Source organism: Physeter macrocephalus, chromosome 1, assembly GCF_002837175.3.
Source record: "Physeter macrocephalus isolate SW-GA chromosome 1, ASM283717v5, whole genome shotgun sequence".
NCBI classification, from domain to species: Eukaryota; Metazoa; Chordata; class Mammalia; order Artiodactyla; family Physeteridae; genus Physeter; species Physeter macrocephalus.
This window is the reverse complement of record NC_041214.2, coordinates 34,194,211-34,214,827: the sequence shown is the minus strand read 5'-3', so window position 1 is coordinate 34,214,827 and position 20,617 is coordinate 34,194,211. Positions and strand designations below refer to the sequence as shown.

General features: G+C 36.6%; 1 protein-coding gene across 1 annotated transcript in view; it reads left to right on the top strand.

Moving 5' to 3' along the window:
- The window catches only part of SRPRB (SRP receptor subunit beta), a 36,674-nt gene that overhangs the window by 4,562 nt on the left and 11,495 nt on the right, over positions 1-20,617 (top strand). Inside the window, exons 4-7 of the mRNA XM_055086902.1 lie at positions 81-163; positions 9,461-9,546; positions 9,606-9,713; positions 17,675-17,729. Of these exons, the coding sequence (XP_054942877.1) occupies positions 81-163; positions 9,461-9,546; positions 9,606-9,713; positions 17,675-17,729 (332 nt within the window). The remainder of the gene's footprint in view (positions 1-80; positions 164-9,460; positions 9,547-9,605; positions 9,714-17,674; positions 17,730-20,617) is intronic.

Sequence of the window (20,617 nt, the reverse complement as noted above, 5' to 3'; positions counted from 1 at the left end):
ACCTGCGATCTGATATAAAAGATTTATATTGTAAATGTGAATCCGGACTGAAACATTAATATTATTGCTGGCATCCTTAGGGCACTAGCCTGACCTTGATTGACCTCCCTGGCCATGAGAGCTTGAGACTTCAGTTCTTAGAGCGGTTTAAGGCTTCAGCCAGGTAAGTAGGAAGTGGGAAGGGCTTGTCTGAAATCTGTATATCAAGGCCAGCCATGTTGTTTGCTCTCGTGGTATTCTGGAGGCAGCCTGGTATCCTGGAGTGGAAAGAGCATGGACCCTGGGGTCAGCATTTCTGGGTTGCAAGCCCACCTTCACTTGGATTATATGAGATAATATTTGAAAATATTTCTCAGAGTGTTCAGAAAGTGTTTACCCTTATTATGATGTCAGTAAATTTTTCATTTACTCTGAGGACAAATTTAATAATGTGTAGAACTATTAAAATCTGAGAAAATAATTTTAAATATTTTTTAAAAATTAATTTATTTATTTTTGGCTGTGTTGGGTCTTCATTTCTGTGCGAGGGCTTTCTCCAGTTGCGGTGAGTGGGGGCTGCTCTTCATCGCAGTGCACGGGCCTGTCACTATCGCGGCCTCTCGTGGAGCACAGGCTCCAGATGCACAGGCTCAGTAGTTGTGGCTCATGGGCCCAGTTGCTCCGTGGCATGTGGGATCCTCCCAGACCAGGACTCAAATCTGTGTCCCCTGCCTCGGCAGGCAGACTCTCAACCACTGTGCCACCAGGGAAGCCCCTGAAAAAAGAATTTTAAAGCTAGGTGGCATCTGAGAAGATAATAAAATCCAACATTATGTATTTCTATCCTTAAATTATCTAAAATTGACGCCTGAAAAGTACAGAATATTTTCATATTTCTTTTAGTATTGTCCTAGTATTACTGACTCATTTCCTAAATTTCTTGTGCTTCAGCTTAAGATGCTTTATTCTTGTTTAGTCTCTAACACTGGTAGGAACTTGAGGAAAATCAAAATACCACATTTCATTTATTTTAAGACACATTTTAATATCTGTGAAATTGGAATGCCACTTATAGTTAATGGTGTCATAGTTGAATTGGCAGTATTTTCTTTCTTAGTTGAACCTGAAATAATATGTGTTTTAATTGATGGAATCTGGGTTGATGAAATGAGGTAGTTGTTTCTTTCCTTATTTTTGAAGGTATCTTGTTTTGTATTTTGTTGTTGCTTCTTGGCCCACAAGGTGGTGGTGATGAGCAATCTGTCATAGTTGAGACGGTTACTTGATTAAAAAAAAAAAAGACTATTTTTAGAGAGTTTTAGATTCACAGCAAAATTGAACAGAAGGTACAGAGATTTCCCATATAACCCTGCTCCTACACATGTGTAGGAGCAGGGTTATATTATATTATAATTATACCTAAATTAACAATTGATGTACCTAAATTGACACATCATAATCGCTCAGTCTGTGTTTTACATTAAGATTCACTCTTGGTGTTGTACATTCTAGGAATCTGAAGAAATGTACAATGGTATGTATTCACCATTATAGTATCTTAGAGAGTAGTTTCACTGCCCTAAAAATTCTCTGCTCTTCCAGTTCATCCTTCTCTCCCCTAACCCCTCACAACCACTCATCTTTTTATTGTCTCCATAGTTTTGTCTTTTTCACAATTTCATATAGTTGGAAACATACAGTATATAGCCTTTTCATGTTGGCTTCTTTCACTTAGTAATATGCATTTAAGTTTCTTCCATGTGTTTTCATTGTTTGATAGCTTATTTCTTTGTAGTGCTGAATAATATGCCATTGTCTAGGTGTACCACAGTTTATTTATCCATTTACCTGTTGAAGGACATCTCGGTTGCCTCCAAATTTTGGCAGTTCTGAATAAAGCTGGGTTTTGTGTACACATAAGTTTTGAGGTAAATATCAAGGAGCACAATAGCAGAATCGTATAGTAAGAGTATGTTTAGTTCTGTGAGAAATTGCCAAACTCTTCCAAAGTGGCTGTACCATTTTGCATTCCCACCAGCTATGAATGAGAGTTCCATTCGCTCTGCATCCTGACCAGCATTTAGTGTTGTCAGTGTTCTGGGTTTTGCCATTCTAATGGGTATGTAGTATCTAATTGTTGTTTTAATTTGCATTTCCCTGATGACATATGGTGTGGAGCATCTTTTTATATGTGCTATTTATGAGTTATGAGTTATTTAATGAGTTATTTTTATATTATATATATATATATGAGTTATATTTATGAGTTATTTAAATCTTGTTTGGTGAGGTGTCTGTAAAGATCTTTGACCCATTTTTTAATTAGGTTGTTTGTTTTCTTACTGTTGAGTTTCAAGAGTTCTTTTATATATTTTGGGTAACAGTCTTTATCAGATATGTCTTTTGCAGATATTTTCTCCCAGTCTGGGGCTTGTTTTCTCATTCTCTTGATGTTGATTTTTGTAGAGCAGAAATTTTTATCTTTACTGAAGTCCAGTTTACCATGGATTCTTTTCATGGATTGTATTGTATCTAAAACGTTATTGTCAAACCCAAGATCATCTAGGTTTTCTCCAGTGTTATCTCCTATGAGTTTTGTAGTTTTGGTTTACATTTAGGTGTGTGATCCATTTTAAGTTAATTTTTGTGAAAGATGTAAGTTCTGTATCTAGATTCATTTTTTTGCATGTGGATATCTAGCTGTTCCAGCACTATTTGTTGAAAAGACTATCTTTGCTTCATTTGTTGCCTTTGCTCCTCCATCAGAGATCACTTGACTGTATATATGAGGGTCTCTTTTCAGACTCTATTCTATTGATCTATTCTCTCACCAATACCATGCTGTCTTTGTTACTATAGTTTCATAGTAAGTTGGTAACATTAGTTCTCCAACTTTGTTCTTCTTCAGTATTGTGTTGACTATTCTGGGTCTTTTGCCTCTCTGTATAAACCTCAGAATCAGTTTGTCAGTATCCACAAATAAGTTGCCAAGATTTTGATTGGGATTGCATTGAGTCTATAAATCAAGTTGGGAAGAACTGACATCTTGACTCTTTAGTCTTCCTATCCATGAATGTGGAACATCTCTCCATTTTTCTAGTTCTACTTCAATTTTGTTGATCAGAGTTTCATAGTTTTCCTCATATAGATCTCATATGATTTGTACCTAAGTTTCATATTGTGGGATGCTAATGTAAATGGTATTGTGTTTTTAATATCAAATTCCATTTGTTCATTCCTGATATTTGGGTAAGCAATTCACTTGTGTATCAACCTTGTATCCTGCAACTCTGCTATAATTGCTTATTAGTTCCTGAGCTCTTTGGTTGATTTTTTTCAGATCGTCTACAGTCATTTCATGTGCGAATACAGACATTTTTATTTCTTCCTTCCTAATCTATATACCTTTAATTTCCTTTTGCTGTCCTAATGCATTAGCTTGAAATTACAGTACGATGTTGCAAAAGCAATGGTGAGATTGGACATCCTTGCTGTGTTCCTGGTCTTAGCAGGAAATCTTTGATTTTTTTCACCATTAAGTATGATGTTAGCCATATGATTTTTGTAGATATTCTTTATCAAGTTGAGGAAGTTCCCCTCTATTCTTAGTTTACTAGGAGTTTTTATCATGCATGAATGGTTGTTTGATTTTGTCAAATGCTTTTTTGGATCTATTGATACGATTGTGTGATTTTTCTTTTTTAGTTTATACATCAATGAAATGATTATGTTCATTGATGTTTGAACGTTGAACCAGCCTTTCATACCACTTGGTTGTTGTGATATTGTGATTTATAATGAGAAATGCATATTTGGTCTTCATCCCTGTTTCTGGCACAGAGCTCATGAAACCCTTAGAATTTCCTAAGTGATGAGAGTGATAAAGGTGTCTTTTGTTATGTTTTTGAGGTGAGTTTTGGAAAACACCTAAGGATGGGGGCTGGGTGCCAGGAGAACCAACCATATGATTAGAGAGTTGGAACTTTTCATTCCCATCCAGGGAAGGGAGAGGAGAGAGGCTGGAGGTTGAATCAGTCACCAGCGGTCAATTGTTCAGTCAATCACGCCTATATAATTATGCCTCCATAAAACCCCAAAAGGATGAGGTTCATAGGGCTTCCAGGTTGGGGAACCAGAATGCTTCCACATGCCACCCTGCAGGGCCCAAACTCCACGGGGATAGAAGCTCCTTTGTTCAGGACCTCACCATATGTATCCCTTCATCTGGCTGTTGATTCATATCCTTTAATATCTTTTGCAATAAACTGATAATTTAGTGAGTTAAATGAGTTTCCTGAGTTCTGTGAGCTGCTCTCACAAATTAATTGAATCCAAGAAGGAGGGGTCATGGGAACCTCTGATTTATAGCCAGTCAGTCAGAAGTACAGTTAACAACCTGGACTTCTGACTGGTGTCTGAGGTCCCTGCTACCAAATTAATCAAACTGAAGGAAGGAGTTGTGAGACCTTTGAGTCTGTAGCCTGTTGGTCAGAAGCACAAGTAACAATCTGGGCTTGTAATTGGCATCTGAAGTGGAGGTCAGTCTTGTGGCACTGAGCCCTTAACCTGCGAAATCTGATGGTATCTCCAAGTAAATAGCGTCAGAATTGAGTTGAATTGGAGGGCACCCAGCTGGTGTCAGGATTGCTTGGTGGTGGGGGAAACCCCCATTCCCCACATTGGAATTGGGTCCAGAACCAATCATGGTGTATAATTCTTTTCATACATTGTTGGATTTGATTTGCCAGTATTTTCTTGAGGATTTTTCCATCTGTGTTCATGAGATATTTATCTATAGTTTTCTTGTAATGTCTTGGTTTGTGTTTTAAAGTAATGCTGGCCTTATAGAATGAGTAAGAAAATATTCCCTCTGTTTCTATTTTTTGAAAGGAATTATAGAGAATTTGTATATTTTCTTCCTTAAATTTTTTTAAATTGAATATATTTGACATATAACATTGTATAAATGTCCTTAAACATTTGATAGAATTCACCAGTGATCCCACCTGTGCCTAGTGCTCTCTGTTTTGGAAGGTTTTTAATTATTGATTCAGTTTCTTTAATAGATACAGGGCTCTTCAGATTGTCCGTTTCTTATGTTAGTTTTGGCAGATTGAGTCTTTCAAGGAATTGGACCATTTCATCTAGGTTATTACATTTTGGGGCGTAGAGTTATTTATAGTATCCCTTGATTGTCCTTTTAATGTCCATGAATCTGTAGTGATATCCCCTTTCATTTCTGATATTTGTAATTTGTGTCCTCTCTTTTTCTTAGTTAGACTGGCTAGAAGTTTATAAATTTTATTGATCTTTTCAAAAACCAGTTTTTGGTTTTGTTGATGTTCTCCATTGATTTCCTATTTTCTATTTCGTTGATTTCTGCTCTTCATTATTTCTTGCATTTACTTTAGATTTAAATTACCCTGATTTTTCTAGCTTCCTAAGGTGGAAGCTTAGATGATTGATTTTAGGTCTTTCTTCTTTTCTAATAAATGCATTCAGTGCTATAAACTTCACAGGGTATAGAATTCTAGGTTTTGGGGATTCTTCTCTCAACACCTTAAATATTTCACTTGACTCTCTTGTTGCGTGCATGGTGTCTGAGAAGTTGGATATAATTCTTACATTGCTCCTCTGTAAGTAAGGTCTTTTTCCTTCTGGCTTATTGTGGGATTTTTTTCTTTATCTTTGATTTTCTATAGTTTAAAAATGATATGGCTAGGTATAGTTCTTTTAGCATTAATCCTGCTTGGTGTTTTCTGAGCTTCCTGTGGTTTCTGTGGATCTGTGGTTTGGTGTCTGACATTAATTTGGGGAAATTTTCAGTCATTATTGTTTAAATATTTCTTCTTTTCTCTCTTTCCTCTCCTTCTGGAATTCCCATTACATATATGTTACACCTTTTACAGTTGTCCCGCAGTTCTCAGATATTCTGTTATGTTTTTTTCAGTCTTTGTTCTCTTTGCTTTTCAGTTTTGGAGGCTTCTGTTGAGATATCTCAAGCCAGAGATTCTTTCCTTCAGTCATGTCCAGTCTACTAATAATTCCATCAAAGGCTTTCTCCATTTCTGTTAGGTTATTTTTGATCTGTAGCTTTCTTTTTAGTTATTTCTTAGAACTTCCATCTCTCTCCTTACATTGCCCATCTGTTTTTGCATGTTGTCTGCTTTATCTTTTAGAGCCCTTAGCACCACAGTTACAGTTGTTTTAAATTCTTGGTCTGATCATTCCAACATCTCTTCCATATCTGAGTCTAGTTCTGTTGCTTGCCCCTTCTCTTCAAACTCTTTTTTACTTTTTAGTATGTCTTGTAATTTTTTTTTGATAGCCAGACACAATATACTGGATAAGAACTGCCCTTAGTAACGTGGTGAAGTGTGAGGGGAAGAGAAGTGTCCTGTGATTAGGTCTCAGTCTTAGTGAACCTGTGTCTCTGGATACTTGATTCTCAGCTGATTCCTCAGTAAGTTGTATTTTTCTGTATATATGTGTTGTTCTCTCCAATTTGGTGGGCAGTGATTTGCTGTATAACCTCACTTCTCTGATGAATCTAAGTGCTGTTGATTTTTCAGTCTGGTTGGCTTTTTACTTGTTAGAATGCAGTGGTGACTTCTAGCTTCTTTCATGCTGGACTGGAAACTGGGAGTTGTGCGACTTTTTTATTCCTCAAACAATTGATACAAATCTAGAACTGGCAAATTTTGCTATAATTGGGTTTTAATTTCTAATTAAAAATTTTTTTTCCACTTTCAATTATAAATTTTTTACAATGCACAGTGTAATTACTCTTTGATCCAAGCATTTTGGGTAGCTAAAACGTTCAGAGTATGTAAGATACAAATGAACTCAAATCATAATCACAATAAATGCAAATTCAAAAGACATTTACTACAGTGGACCCTTGAACAGCATGGGTTTGAACTGTGTGGGTCCGCTTATAGGAGGAATTTTTTCATTTAATATGTACTGCACAATCTGTGGTTGGTTGAATCCGGCAATGCCAAACCTCAGATACAGAGGGCCGAACGTGAAGTTATACGCAGATTTTTGACTGGAGGGTCAGGCCTCTAATCCCCACATTGTTCAAGGGTCAACTTATAGTATATTGATCTGAGACTTCTAGTTTTTTAATCCTAACTTTTTTGGTTAATCAAGTTCCCTAATCTCATTTTTCCCCCTCTGCTGGTTTGAAAGTATGCTATTTTTTCTTTTTTCATTGTTACCCTCTACTCTTTTTTTTTTTTTAAACTTTGATTACTTAACAAAAGTTTAAAATCAGTAATACTAGTTTTCTTTCACTTGAACTTAAAATACCTTACTTTGACCTTCCTCACATCTTCCTTTCATTTTATTTCTCTTTCTTCTTTTTTAACACCCAACAGTTACAAATTTTTTTCTCCATCATTCAGTGATCACCTAGAATTACAAGGATGTTTATGGATTTCTTTTTTCTCCATCGCTTCTTGCCTCTTACTCTTTCCTTTTGATTCAGTTTTCTTTCATGTATATCTTTTGGATATGTTGCCAGAAATGGTGAATAAGAGATCTTTTCTCATCTTTTGTTCATTTAAAACTTTTTTCATTGGCCTTCATTTTTGAATAACTATTTTAGCCGAGTATAAAATCCTGGGTGGCAGTTATTTCTGTTTTCACATTGAAGGCATTACTCCTGACTTCAGATATCTGTTGTTGTAGATAAGAAAGCAGTGCTCAATCTAATTGTCATTTCATGATACAGAATCTATGTTTTTTTAATCCTGTATTCAGGGGTAGATTATCCTTTAGGGGTGATTTAGCTTTATTATGTTTGGGATTCAAGTGTACTATTTCAGTTGAAAGATTTGTATCTTCAGTTCTGGAAAATTCTCAACAATATCTTTTTAGGTAGATCTATTTCCAGATTCTCACTTTCACCTCCTGGAACTCTTATTAATAACATCATTGAACCTTATCATTTCTGCTCTTGTCTCTTCTCTGTCATATCTTCCAAGTCTTTTTACCTTGCGTATAGTTGATATTTTCATCTTTATTTTGTAGTTTATTATATCCTTTTCAGCTGTAGTATTCTCTGCTTAACTTTTCCATTGGGTTGTTCCTAATTTTGTTCTTTACTTGTAAAAACGTATCTGTCAAAATCAGCCTTTTTTTTAGTACTATCTTTATTCTTTTATTATGGTGTCTATTATCCTTTTAAATAATTTAAAATATTTCACTGATTGCTTTATTATTTTTAGTTTTGAGTGCTGATTAATCTGTCTTTGTGGTTCTCCTTCATAATGGTTTATTTACAGTGCTTTGTAATTTTGATCCAGAACCCCTGTTCAAGGGGATTAGATTTTGCTGTTGATGTTGTGGTTGCTGTTTGTTTTTTTTTTTTTAATTGCTTTAGGTTATGAAAGCCTCTCTCCAGAAGGGGTTCATATTTCCTTTTGTTGGGGGCCATAGGAGTTCATTGAGTCTGGCCCAATTTTTATATATCTTCCTGCTTGGGGATCTTACACCATGAGATACTGTAAGTTCATACCCTGTTTCTGTGTGTGGAGGAGGCCACACACAGAATCACCAGGAGGCCTGGTGATTCAATTCTTCTTGGATTATTTTACCACACCACTGTCTGTTAGACTGCTTTGAAGTACTAGGCTTTGCACAGAGTGTTCAGTTCCAGCTTTCCAACTCCATGTTGGCTGTTGCACATCTCCTGGGCTTTCAAACCCTCATTCCTAAAGCCTATTATCTTCTGTTTTCCTGGACGGCTTTGCTTTAGCTTTGATATCTCTTTATTTCTGGCTCATGAGGATTCTCACTGTTGCTGCCTTAGAATGAGCCCTACCTGGCCACTCTGCTTCTAGTTTGATTATCCTCTTAGTTGTATCTGTCTTTCATTTAGTCACTAATATTCTTTGTAAGACAGAAAAGCATAAACTTTTTAGGCCAGTGTGTCGCACCCCTTTGCCGTCTGACCTGGTTTTCCTTCATTTCCCCACCTACCTGTGTATTAGCTTACCTTGAGTTCTCCAAGGCATGTTGTTCCACCACGTTATGCCCTGCACATACTACTTTCCAGACAGTCTTTGCCACAGTAGTATTTTGTCTGGCTAAAATTCTCTCAACTATTACATTCTCCTTTAAGTCTTCTTGACCTGGTTTCATGGAAATTATCTTCCTCTTTGTTTCTATTATAGCAGGTACAAGGTCTGTCCTAGTGTCTTATCACATGGTTTTGTATATGACAATTTCCTGGACTTGAGGGGAGGCATCATTTTCTATTGTCTTTTTAGATACAGTCATTGATACGTAGTAGCACTAAGTAGTCCTTTGTTAAGTATTTGTGTTGTATGATTACTTGTGCAGACACCTGTATGTGAGTTTTTTTTGTTTTATTCATTAGGATTGAATTGGGCAAAATTAAGGATATCGTTTTTCAATATAATGCTGCAGTATCGTATGCTCACATGGCAGTTTTTCTTTTTTCCCCCTCCAGGGCTATTGTGTTTGTTGTGGATAGTGCAGCCTTCCAGCGAGAGGTGAAAGATGTGGCAGAGTTTCTGTATCAAGTCCTCCTTGACGGTATTGAACACACCGTCATTCTTTTTTTTTTTTTTTTTTTTTTTTTGTGGTACGCGGAGCCTTCCAGCGAGAGGTGAAAGATGTGGCAGAGTTTCTGTATCAAGTCCTCCTTGACAGTATTGGTCTGAAGAACACACCGTCATTCTTAATCGCTTGCAATAAGCAAGGTACTATCATGTTTTCTGGCAATAATAGTTGAGATTTTTCTGGGATTGCTACTAAGAATTAATACAGTTATCTACCATTGTTATTACTGAGGATGAGAGACAATTGCTAATGAACTATAAATTAAGGATTTTAAATCTTAAAATTTGTTTATATTCCAGCATTTTCATTAGTCTCCCTTACCAGGCTGTTCTAAGGAGTGACAAAGGAGTGATTATTATCATTTATTCTTTGATACAGTGTTTTATTTTTAATCATAAATCATTTTAATTTACCAAGTTAAGTTCATCAGATCAACAGTATGTCATATCAGATACACAGTTGAGGAAGGACAGGATGGAGTCTCTCCTTTTAAACAAGTTTGCCATCTAGCACATTTCATCAAGGAGAGTTTGCAGAAGTGTTTTCCTTTAACCTCATAAGAATGAAAAACATTTTAGTCTCAGCCAGTAAAACTAGGCTTCAGTTTTATTACCTTTAAAATCAGATTAGGAGTGATGTCAGCATCATGAGGTGTGAGACACCTTCTTTGTCTCTCCCCTTCATTCTACAACTAGTAAAACATCCAAAACTCAACAAAGGTTCCTCTGCCCAACACACTAGGATGCTGGAGAAATCCACAAGTCTACATCTGAAGGTGGGTGGACTAGAACGCATAGAGGAGGTAGAACTGGGGGAACAGTGGAAGAATGTCTGCAATCTTAGCCTCTGGCCACAGTGGCTGAGCCTGAAGCCCCAGAGAACCCTGTAGCAACAGGGAAGACAGCACACATGGCTCCAGCCTCCTGGCTGCAGTAGCTCCTTTGGCCACAGGGAACCCCGCAGCAGCAGTGGTGGTGGGGCCTGTGACCCCAGTCCCCTGGCTCACGGCAGTGCTGCACCCAAACCCGACAACCCCAGATGTGGCGAAGGTGCCCATGACTCTGTCTCCTTCACTTTTCCCCACACCCCCCTCCAGCAGCAGAGCTCAAGCAGTGACAGTGAGGGTACCAGTGACACATCTGGCAGAGGTAGTAGAGGGTGGAAAGTGCCAATTCTCAAATATAGTCAGAGGCAGCTCAGGTAAGAAAAGCCCAAAACCTGTGCTATAGCAAGAAAAAGAAAAGAAAGGCCTCTCTTTTCCAACTTGTTGAACTGTAAGAATCAAGGAGAAAAAAAAAGCTTTACCTACATAAGAAAGGTATTTGCTACTTCAAATGCACTGGCAGAGGAACAGTTTGTCAAGTACCATGTAAAACCACAGTACCTGGTGTAACAAAAAGAAAATGACAGTTCTCCAGCAGCCAAACTTAAGTCATGGAAGATTGTAATCTAACTGATAGAGAATGCAAAATAGCTGTTATGAAGAAACTAAACAAGCTACAAGAGAACTCAGGAGGGCAGTTCAGTGAGCTCAGGAATAAAATTAATGAACAGAAGAAATACTTTACTAAAGATACTAAAAGTCTAAAAGAGAACCAAACAGAAGTTCTGGAGCTGAAGATGTCAATAAATGAGATGAAGAATGCATTAGAAAGCACTGGAAATAGAGCAGACCATATGGAAGAGAGAATTAGTGAGCTTGAAGATAGAGATCTAAAAATGATTCAAGTAGGAGTGGAGAGAGAACTAAGATTTTTTTAAAAATAAAATTTTATGAGAACTATCCAACTTCATTATCCTTCATAAAGATAATGGTTATCCCAGAGGAAGAAGAGAGGGAGAAGGGAGCAGAGAGTTTATTTAAAGAAATAATAGCTGAGAATTTCACAAACCCAGGGAAGGAACTGGATATACAAGTCCATAAGGTTAAGAGAACATTTAATTATCTAAATGCTAAAAGACGTTCTCCAGGACACATTATGTTAAAATAGTCAAAATTCAATGATAAAGAATTTTAAAGGCATCCGGAGGAAAAAAGACAGTAGCCTACAAAGGAACCCCTATTAAGCTTTCAGCAGATTTCTCAGCAGAAACTGTATATAGGCCAGGAGAGGATGGGATAGCCTACTCAAAATATTATAAGATAAAAACTCTGCCAAGAATCCTTCCAGCAAACTTATCCTTGAGATACAAAGGAGAAATAAAGACTTTCCCAGACAAAAGCTGAGGGAGTTCATTACCAGTAGACCTGCCTTACAAGAAATGTTGGAAGGAGCTCTCATACCTGAAACGAAGAGGCAAAAGTACACAAAACTTTTGAGTAAGGTGATAAATAGAATCAGAAAATTGAAACTTTACATCAGAATAGGTTGTTAAACAATTATAAAGGTTAAAGGGGAAAAAGCAGTAAAAATAATTATAGCTACTGCAGTTTGGTAATGAACTCACAATATAAAAAGGGATAATTTGAGATGACAAAAATGTGAAAGGGGAAGAGGAAATGAACAGAACCCATATAATGGCAAATGAAGATAAGATCCTATCAGCAGAAAAAGGACTATTTTATCTATGAGATGTCTTATACAAACCTGATGGTAACCACAAAATATAAGTCTAGAGGAGAGACATGAAACTAGGAGGAAGCTAGTAAACCACCACCTAAGATGTCAGGCAGAAACAATGGAGATATAGAGCAACCAGAAAACAAAAGATAAAATGGCAGTACTAGTCCTTATTTATCAATAATCACCCTAAATATAAGTGGATTGAATTCACCAATCAAAAGACACAGAGATGTATTAAAAAACAAGACCAACTATGTCCTGCCTCCCAGAGACTCATCTCAGCTCTAAAGACAAACATAGGCTCAAAGTGAAGGGATGGAAAATGATACTCCAAGCAGATGGCAGCCAAAAGAAAGCAGATGTAGCCATCTCAGATCAGATCAAATAGACTTCAAGCTGAACAAGAGAACAAGATGTACTTATACAATGATAAAGGGGACAATCCATCAAGAAGATGTAACATTTATTAATATATAAGCATCTAACAAGAAGTACTAAAACATGAAAGGAATTATTAACAGACCTAAATGAAGAAATTGACAGCAATAATAGTAGGGGAGTTTAACATCCCACTTACATCAATGAATTGATTATCTAGACAGAACGTTAACAAGGAACCATTAGCCTTAAATGAAGCATTACATCAGGTGGAATATACACACACACACACACATACACATACATACATACATATATACATATATATAAATAAAACATTCCATCCCAAAGCAGCAGAATACACATTCTTCTCAAGTGCACATGGAACATTCTCAAGGATAGACCATATTCTGGGACACAAAACAAGTTCAATAAATTTAAGACTGAAATCATATCGAGCATCTTTTCCTACCATAAAGATTTGAAACTAGAAATCAACTACAAGAAGAAAGCTGAAAAAAATCACAAATATATGGAGACTAAACAACATGCTGCCGAACAACTATTAGGTCAATGAGGAGGAAAGGAGGAAATAAAAATACTTGAAGATAAATGAAAATATGGCATACCAGATCAATAGGATGCATCAAAAGCAGTACAAGTTTATAGCAATACTTGCCTACCTCAAGAAACAAGAAAAATCTCCTACAGTCCTTACACCTAAAGGAACTAGAAAAAGAACAAACTAAGCCCAAAGTCAGTAGAAGGAAGGAAATACTAAAAGCCAGCAGAAATAAATGAAATAGAGACTAAAAAGGTAGTAGAAAAGATCAATGAAACTAAGAGCTTGTTCTTTGAAAAGATAAACAAAATCGAAAAACCTCTAGCTAGACTAATAAAAAAAAGAGAGGAGGCTCAGATAAATAAAATCAGAAACGAAAGAGGAGAAATTACAACAGATCCCACAGAAATACAAAGGGTTATAAGAGAATACTGTGAATAACTACACCAACAAATTGGACAGCCTAGAAGAAATGAATACATTCTTAACAATCAAACAACCTTCCAAGACTGAATCTTGAAGAAATAGAAAATCTGAATAGACTGATCATTAGTAAGGAGATTAAAACAGTAATCAAAGCCTTCCAAAAAATAAAAAGTCAGGACCAGACAACTTCACTGGTAAATTCTTCCAATGTTCAAAGAAGATTTAATACCCATTCTTCTTAAACTCTTCCAAAAAAGTTGAAGAGGAGGGAACACTTCCTAACTCATTGTATGAGGTCAGCATTACCCTGATATCAAAGCCAGACAAGGATAACACGCAAAAAAATTACAAGCCAGTATCTCTGATAAACAGATGCAGAAATCTTCAACAAGATATTAGCAAACCAAATAGAACAATACATTAAAAGGATCATACACTGTGATCAAAGGGGATTTGTTTCAGGGTTGCAAGGATGATTCAACATCTGCAAGTCAATCAACATGATAAAACATTTTAAAAGTCATGATCATCTCAATAAATGCAGAAAAAGCATTTGACAGAATTCAACATCCACTTATGATAAAGACAATAAAATGGGTATAGAAAGAATGTACCTCAACATAATAAAGGCTATGCATGTCAAACCCACAGCTGACATACTCAACTGTGAAAAACTGAAAGCTATCCCTCTAAGATCAGGAACAAGACAAGGATGCCCACTCTTGCCACTCTCATTCAACATACCTAAAGACTCCACCAAAAACCTGTTAGAAATAATAAACGAGGGGCTTCCCTGGTGGCGCAGTGGTTGCGCGTCCGCCTGCCGATGCAGGGGAACCGGGTTCGCGCCCCAGTCTGGGAGGATCCCACATGGCGCGGAGCGGCTGGGCCCGTGAGCCATGGCTGCTGAGCCTGCGCGTCTGGAGCCTGTGTTCCGCAACGGGAGAGGCCACAACAGAGGGAGGCCTGCATACCACACAAAATAAATAAATAAATAAATAAATAAATAATAAATGAATATAGTAAAGTTGCAGGGTGCAAAATCAATATCCAAAAATCTGTTGTGTTTCTGTACACCAACAACAAACAAGCAGAAAGAAATTAAGAAAACAGTCCCATTTAAAATTGCAGCAAAAACAATAAAATACCCAGGAATAAATTTAACCAAGGATGGGAATTCCCTGGCAGTCCAGTGGTTAGGACTCCACACTTTCACTGCTGAGGGTGAGGGTTCAATCCCTGTTCAGGGAACTAAGATCCCACACTACAGTAAAAACTATAAAACACTGTTGAGAGAAATGGAAGACACAAAGAAATGGCAAGATATTTCATGCTCATAGACTGTAAGAATTAACATTGTTAAAATGTCCATTTTACCTAAAGCAATCTGCAGATTCATTGCAACAATCCCTGTCAAAATCCTAATGACATTTTTTGCAGAAATGGAACAAAAATTCCTTACATTTGTATGGAACCATGAAAGACTATGAATAGCCAAAGCAATTCTGAGAAAAAGGAGCAAAGCTGGAGGTATCACATGCCCTGATTTCAAGATATTACAACAAAGCTATAGTAATCAAAACAGCATGGTATTTGGCAGAAAAACAGACATACAGGTCAATGGAACAGAATTGAGAGCCCAGAAATAAACATGTGGACAATTAATTTACAACAAAGGTGCAAAGAACATACAATGGAGAAAGAACAGTCTCTTCAGTAAATGTTGTTGGGAAAACTGTACAGCCACATGCAAAAGAATGAAAGTAGACTGTTTTCTTATACCATACACAAAAATTAACTCAAAAGTGGATTAAAGACTTGAACAGAAGACCTGAAACCATAAAACTCCTAGAAGAAAACAGAGAGTTCGGACTTTGACATGGGATTTAGCAATATGTTTTTGGATCTGTCTCCTCAGGCAAGGCAAACAAAAGCAAAAATAAACAGGTGGTACTGTATCAAACTAAAAAGCTCTGCACAGCAAAGGAAACCAATCAACAAAATGAAAAGACTTCCTACTGACTGGGAGAAGATATTGTCAAATCATATTATCTGATAAGGGGTTAATATCCAAAATATATAAAGAACCCATACAACTCAACAACAACAAAAAACCTGATTTAAAAATGGGCAGGGGGCTTCCCTGGTGGCGCAGTGGTTGAGAGTCTGCCTGCTGATGCAGGGGACATGGGTTCGTGCCCCGGTCTGGGAGGATCCCACATGCCGCGGAGCGGCTGGGCCCATGAGCCATGACCGCTGAGCCTGCGTGTCTGGAGCCTGTGCTCCTCAACGGGAGAGGCCACAATAGTGAGAGGCCTGCGTACTGCAAAAAACAAATAAACAAAAAAAAAATGGGCAGGTAACCTGAATAGATGTTTTTCCAGAAAAGATATACAAATGGTCAGCGGGCACATATAAAGATGTTCATCACTAGTGAAGATGAACATCATTAATTATTAGGGAAATGCAAATCAAAGCCACAATTAGACATTACCTCACACCCGTTAGAGTGACTGTCGTCAAAAAGAGAAGAAATAATGTGTGGGCAGGATGTGGAGAAAATGGAACCCTTGTGCACTGTTGATGGGAATGTAAATGCAGCCACTGTGGGAAACAGTATGGATAGTCCTCAAAAAATTAAGAATAGAACTACCATGGGATCCAGCTATTCCACTTCTGGGTATTTATCCAAAGATAACGGAAACACTAACTCAGAAAGATATTTGCACCCACTACTGTATGGTGATGGATGGAAACTAAATTTTTGGTAGTAAGCACAGTGTAGTGTATACACAAATTGAATCATAATGTTGTACACATGAAACATGTTGTAAACCAATGTTACCTCAATAATAATCTCTCTTTTCTAAAAAACTAAAAATAAGATAGACTAGTTGATCTTTAGTCCTCTTTCAGACTTAATATTCTCATTCTCTGAAAAGCTCAATGCATTTCTCAAAGGTGAGCTAGTAGTAACCCTAACAATGACTTATCAGGAATCAGTCTTAGGGTCACTACCTGACCTCTTTATTTCTTCTATATTTATTTGGCTTCTGCTGGTGCCAAACCAGTGCTTTTTTATTACCAAAGTGCACTTGATGCCGTAACATACCATATTAGTATCAGCTGGAAGTGTTCTTGGTTTAGTTTTATATGACAGGGTATTTCTGTTGGAGTGCAGGGTCTTGGTAAAATCACAAAGCTGGTAGCTTCCCTTCTTGTTACATTGGCTGGACTTATGTATACAATATATGTGTTGATTTCAAATGTCTGTAAGATGTGGAAAAGTTCAGTGAAAGAGCTTCTCAATTTTAGGGTCACCAGCTTAATTGTAAGCATTATTGTAATATAAATATTCGTGCAAATATAAAGCTTACTTTGATAATGGAACTACTAGTGATAAAAAGCTCTTTAAGCGGGCTTCCCTGGTGGCGCAGTGGATAAGAATCTGCCTGCCAATGCAGGGGACACAGGTTTGATCCCTGTTTCGGGAAGATCCCACATGCCACGGAGCAACGAAGCCCATGTGCCACAACTACTGAGCCTGCGCTCTAGAGCCTGCGAGCCACAACTGCTGAGCCTCTGTGCCACAACTACTGAAGCCCGTGGCCTAGAGCCCGTGCTCTGCAGCAAGAGAAGCCACCGCAATGAGAAGCCCACACCCTGCAACAAAGAGTAGCCCCCACTTGCCGCAGCTAGAGAAAGCCAGCATGCAGCAACAAAAACCCAGCACAGCCAAAAATAAATAAATAAAATAAGAATAAAAATAAATTAAAAAAAAACGCTCTTTAAAAAAATGGTGGGGTTGGTGGGAGGGATAAATTGGGAGTTTGGGATTGACATACACTCATTACTATATTTAAAATAGATAACCAGCAAGGACCTACTGTATAGCACAGGGAACTCTGCTTAATATTCTGTAATAACCTAAATGGGAAAAGAATTTGAAAAAGAATAGATATATGTATATATGTAACTGGATCACTTTGCTGTACACCTGAAACTAACAACATTGTAAGTCAACTATAATCCAATGTAACATAAAAATTTTTTTTTAATGGTGGGGTAAAGAAACTTACTGGTTTAAATAGGAATTCTCCATATGTGCAAGAAGTCTTGGGAAAAGACCCCTTCTGCTTTAAACAACAGCAATGTCTTTATTTCTTTACAGACATTACAATGGCAAAATCAGCAAAGTTAATTCAGCAGCAGCTTGAAAAAGAAATGTAAGTAAGAATAAGTCCTATTGGTTAACTGTATCTCTTAACACTTAGGAAATATGTATGTATTGCTTAAGGTCTTTGATTTTGTGTGGTTATCACAATTAGCCTGAAGATTGGTGTGAAATATACTTGTTAAATAATTGACAACAGAATTAATGGAACTGTAAAAAGTATTAATGGGATGTTTATAGATATTTAAAATTTTTGTGGAAAGAAAATCTCAGGTTTATTGAGATTGCAGCTCAATTCGTTTTCCCACTGTTTCTAGACCTAGTTTATAGTAGATATGAAAGGATTTTAAAACTAAATTTGAAAGCCATGGAAATTTTTGTTGACAGAACAAGAAAGGAACACTTCAGAAGAATATAAAAATCTATGATACTATTTTGTAGTGTGTTTTTTGTTTTCACGCTATGTGGCGATATCATTTAGCTTGATTTTAGTGTTTAAAAATTTCTGAATTGAGCTGTAAGCTTTTGAATTTTAAGGAATCTAGTATGTCTCTGTGTTCTACTGATTTGTGAGAGTTAGCTAACAGGTTGCTTATATAGGAGATACAATCAACATTATAATAGAGCAAGTTATGTTTTCTTATTGTTGTTATGTAAGGATATTTTTAATAAAAGAATCTGATGAGGAAAAATTGTACAAATTCAACTTTTAGTAAATTTTTTCCCATTACCATTTACATTCTCCTTTGCTCATTTAACAAGCACCTATAATTTGTCTAACATATGCCATGACCTGCTCTAGGATGTAAGAAGTGTGATGTTGTTCCTGTACTCAGGGACTTAGAGTCTAGTAGAATATGGTTTGCTTCAGGGGTTGACAAACTCCTGCTGAGGGTCTGCCAGCAAAGAGTGGTTTTGCATTTTTATAGGACAGGTAAGAAAAGAAGAAAAGTAGAAAAATACGTGGCAGAGACTAAATATCACCCACAAGCCCAAAATATCTAATTTATGGCTCTTTACAGAAAAATTTTACCAGCCCTGGTCTACTGGTCTATCATTTTCTGTGGCTTGTTTTTTTTTTTTTTTTTTTTAATTGAGAATGATATATTCAATCCCATGTGCTTTAAACTTTTTAATATATAATAGAAGAAAAGTTAGCCATTCAGTCAGATTTATCAAAGACATCATGCCTTCAAATTGAATATCAAAAGAAAATTTTAACCCCTTTATTGAGGTATAATTCATATGTAAAAAGCTGTGCATATTTAATGTATACAACTCAATTTGGGGATAAGCATACACCTGTGAAACCATCATCACCATCCAGGCCATAAAAATATCCATTACTTCCCAGTTTCTTCCTCTGTACTTTATTATTTGTGTGTGTATGTATTTCATGAGAACACTTAACATAAGATCTACCCTATTAGCAAATTTTAAGTGTACAGTGAATACTATGCTATATAGTAGATCTCTAGCACTTATTTATTTGTGTAACTGAAACTTTACACCCTTTGACCATCATCTCTCCATTTCCCCCTGTCCCCCACCTTGGTGACCACCATTCTACTCTTTGCTTCCATGTGTTTGACTGTTTTAGATTCCACATATAAGTGTAATTAATCATAATGGTAGTTGTCTTACTCTGTTATTTCACTTAGCATAATGTTCTCTAGGTCCATCCATGTTGTTGCAAATGGCAGGAATTTCTTCTGCAGGCCTAAATAATAGTCCATTGTATATATGTTCCACATTTTCTTTATCTGTTCATCCTTTGATGGACATTTAGGTTGCTTCCATATATTGGTTATTGTTAATAATGCTGCAGTGAACATGGAAGGCATATACCTCTCCGAGATCCTGATTTCAATTTCTTTGGATAACTACCCAGAAGTGGAATTGCTGATTGATATGGTAGTAGTTGTTTGTAGTTTTTTGAGGAATCTCAGTGCTGTTTTCTGTAATGGCTGTACCAATTTACATACCCACCAACAATGTACCAAGGTTCCCTTTTCTCCATATCTTTATCAACACTTTATCTTTTTTTTTTTAATGTTAGCAATTGTCAGGTGTGAAGTGACATCTCATTGTGGTTTTGATTTGCATTTCCCTGATGAATAGTGATGTTTATCATCTTTTCATGTACTTGTTGACTATTCGTATGTCCTCTATGTTTGTTCAGGTCCTTTGCCCATTTTAAAAATTGGATTATTTGGTTTTTTTGTTACCGGGTTGTATGTTTTTGGACAGATCCAAAAACATATTGCTAAATCCCATATTTTGGATATTAACCCTTATAAGATATATGGTTTGCAAATATTTTCCCCCATTCCATAGGTTATCTTTTCATTTTGTTGATTCTTTCCTTTGCTGTGCACAAACTTTTTAGTTTGATATAATCACACTTGTTTATGTTAGCTTTGTTATTTGCTTTTGGTCTCATATCTTAAAACTAATTTCCACAACACCAATGTCAATGAGCAGTTTCTTGGATTTTTATGGTTTCAGGTCTTATATTTAAGTCTTTAATCCATTTTGAGTTGATTTTGCGTATGGTATAACATACACAGTTTCATTCTTTTGCATGTAGATATCCAGTTTCCCCAACACCGTTTATTGAAGAGACTATCCTTTTCCTTTAGTATACTCTTGTCGTCCTTGTTGAAGATTAGTTGACTGTATATGCATGGGTTTGTGCTGGGCTCTCTATTCTATTAGATTGATCTATATGTCTTTTTATAGTACCATATTGTTTTTTGTATTTTTTTTAACATCTTTATTGGAGTATAATTGCTTTACAGTGGTGTGTTAGTTTCTGCTTTACAACAAAGTGAATCAGTTATACATATACATGTGTTCTCATATCTCTTCCCTCTTGCGTCTCCCTCCCTCCCACCCTCCCTATCCCACCCCTCTAGGTGGTCACAAACCACCTAGCTG